The sequence below is a fragment of the Colletotrichum abscissum genome, assembly GCF_030869225.1.
Source record: "Colletotrichum abscissum strain IMI 504890 chromosome Unknown Scaffold_444.1, whole genome shotgun sequence".
In the NCBI taxonomy this organism is placed as follows: domain Eukaryota; kingdom Fungi; phylum Ascomycota; class Sordariomycetes; order Glomerellales; family Glomerellaceae; genus Colletotrichum; species Colletotrichum abscissum.
In genome coordinates this window covers 1-1341 of record NW_026850370.1, presented here as the reverse complement: position 1 = coordinate 1341, position 1341 = coordinate 1, and the positions used below count along the sequence as shown (strand labels likewise).

General features: G+C 51.1%; 1 protein-coding gene across 1 annotated transcript; it reads right to left on the bottom strand.

Moving 5' to 3' along the window:
* Nucleotides 1-1021: 1021 nt before the first annotated feature.
* Nucleotides 1022-1294, bottom strand: CABS01_17188 (FAD binding domain-containing protein; the record flags this gene model as incomplete). The annotated part of the gene is made up of 1 exon (XM_060550515.1): nucleotides 1022-1294. One exon carries the CDS (start codon nucleotides 1292-1294, stop codon nucleotides 1022-1024), a length of 273 nt encoding a protein of 90 aa, XP_060394946.1.
* Nucleotides 1295-1341: the final 47 nt, after the last annotated feature.

Below are 1341 nucleotides of genomic sequence, written 5' to 3'. Positions count from 1 at the left end.
TTCGTAATTGATCCATTCACCGGTCGGCTTTCGTTCTGCTGCGCCCCGGCTGGGACATCGAGCCCGAAACGACATCACGGAGTGCTGAATTTCTGGCAAGGTCAAGCCGAAGATGGAAGCTCGGCAAATAAGATGAGTATCGTCCTTAGTCCGCGATAGACTCAGTACTACATATCAGTTCCGTCAATGTCATTGCCGAGTCTTATGGATCCACGTCATCCCGCAGCTGCTCTTCGGCGGTTCCATACACACACAGACCGAGACCACAAGGCTCCTATCATCATCAAAGCCCAGAGATGACCTGTCACAGTTGAGCTAAAGGGCCCCTCATAACATTGGCTGTGATTCTTAGCAGTGACCTTTCGGACGCACATCCACTTGTCCGCACCCAGGCAGTCGCCATTTTCGGGAGATCAAGCCGTCTGGTATGTCGCACGGCGCATAGAAGCGCAAGCCCAAATAGTGTGATTCGTCCTGCTTCAACCACTTATCCTTACGCCATTGGACTGACGACCTAGCGATTACAGCGTCAACTTCTACGCTGATAGTCGATGTCTTCGCGCTTTTTGTCGTGCACGTTCAAGGCCCGGCACGTTTGGCCTGACGATCACGTACACCACTTAACCCCGAAACGTGATCGAGGCTTGATGACGGATTGTCCCGAGAAAATATCTTAGTCCTCCTCGCCGTGGCAGTAGCACTTCCAAATACTGGCATACGAACCACGAAACATAGACACCTCCATCGTGGAGATTTGAGATCTTGAAAAGCTCAACACGGTATCCGCAGTACCCTAATGTCAATCGGACGATACCATTGCGTACGCATCTTTTGGCAGAGGGCGCGAGGTCAATATTTCACAAAGAACTGTATTCGGGCACTACGGGTCTATCGTCTATGATTATCATGTTTCCCCCCAAAATCCAGGCTAGAGATTATTCGTTTCTTGGCATTTGCATTTTTCGAATTTAGCGGCCGTCCTTACTTCGTCCATAGCAAGCTCGTTGATTGCGTTTAGGACTCAAACAGGGATCCGAAAGCCCGTCTTCCGAAGGTCCTGGAAAACTCTGCCTGGGTCGTATTCCGACGAAACATTCCTCATGAAGTGGACTGTTTCCTCGCCATAGTGCGAAATTGGCGTCTGATCAAGGCCGCTGTAGTTTAGGAACTCCCAGTCCTTTTGAAGTCTCTCATCATCAGCAAACTCGTTGATAACACGCTCAAGTTCGAGTAAGAGAGGCCAGATCAACTCCTGGTTCTCTGCGGTATCTACCGTGAGTGCTAGGAGCCACATGAGAGCCGGGCCGTCTGCGACCACCCTCCCAAGGCCGAGGACGTTGC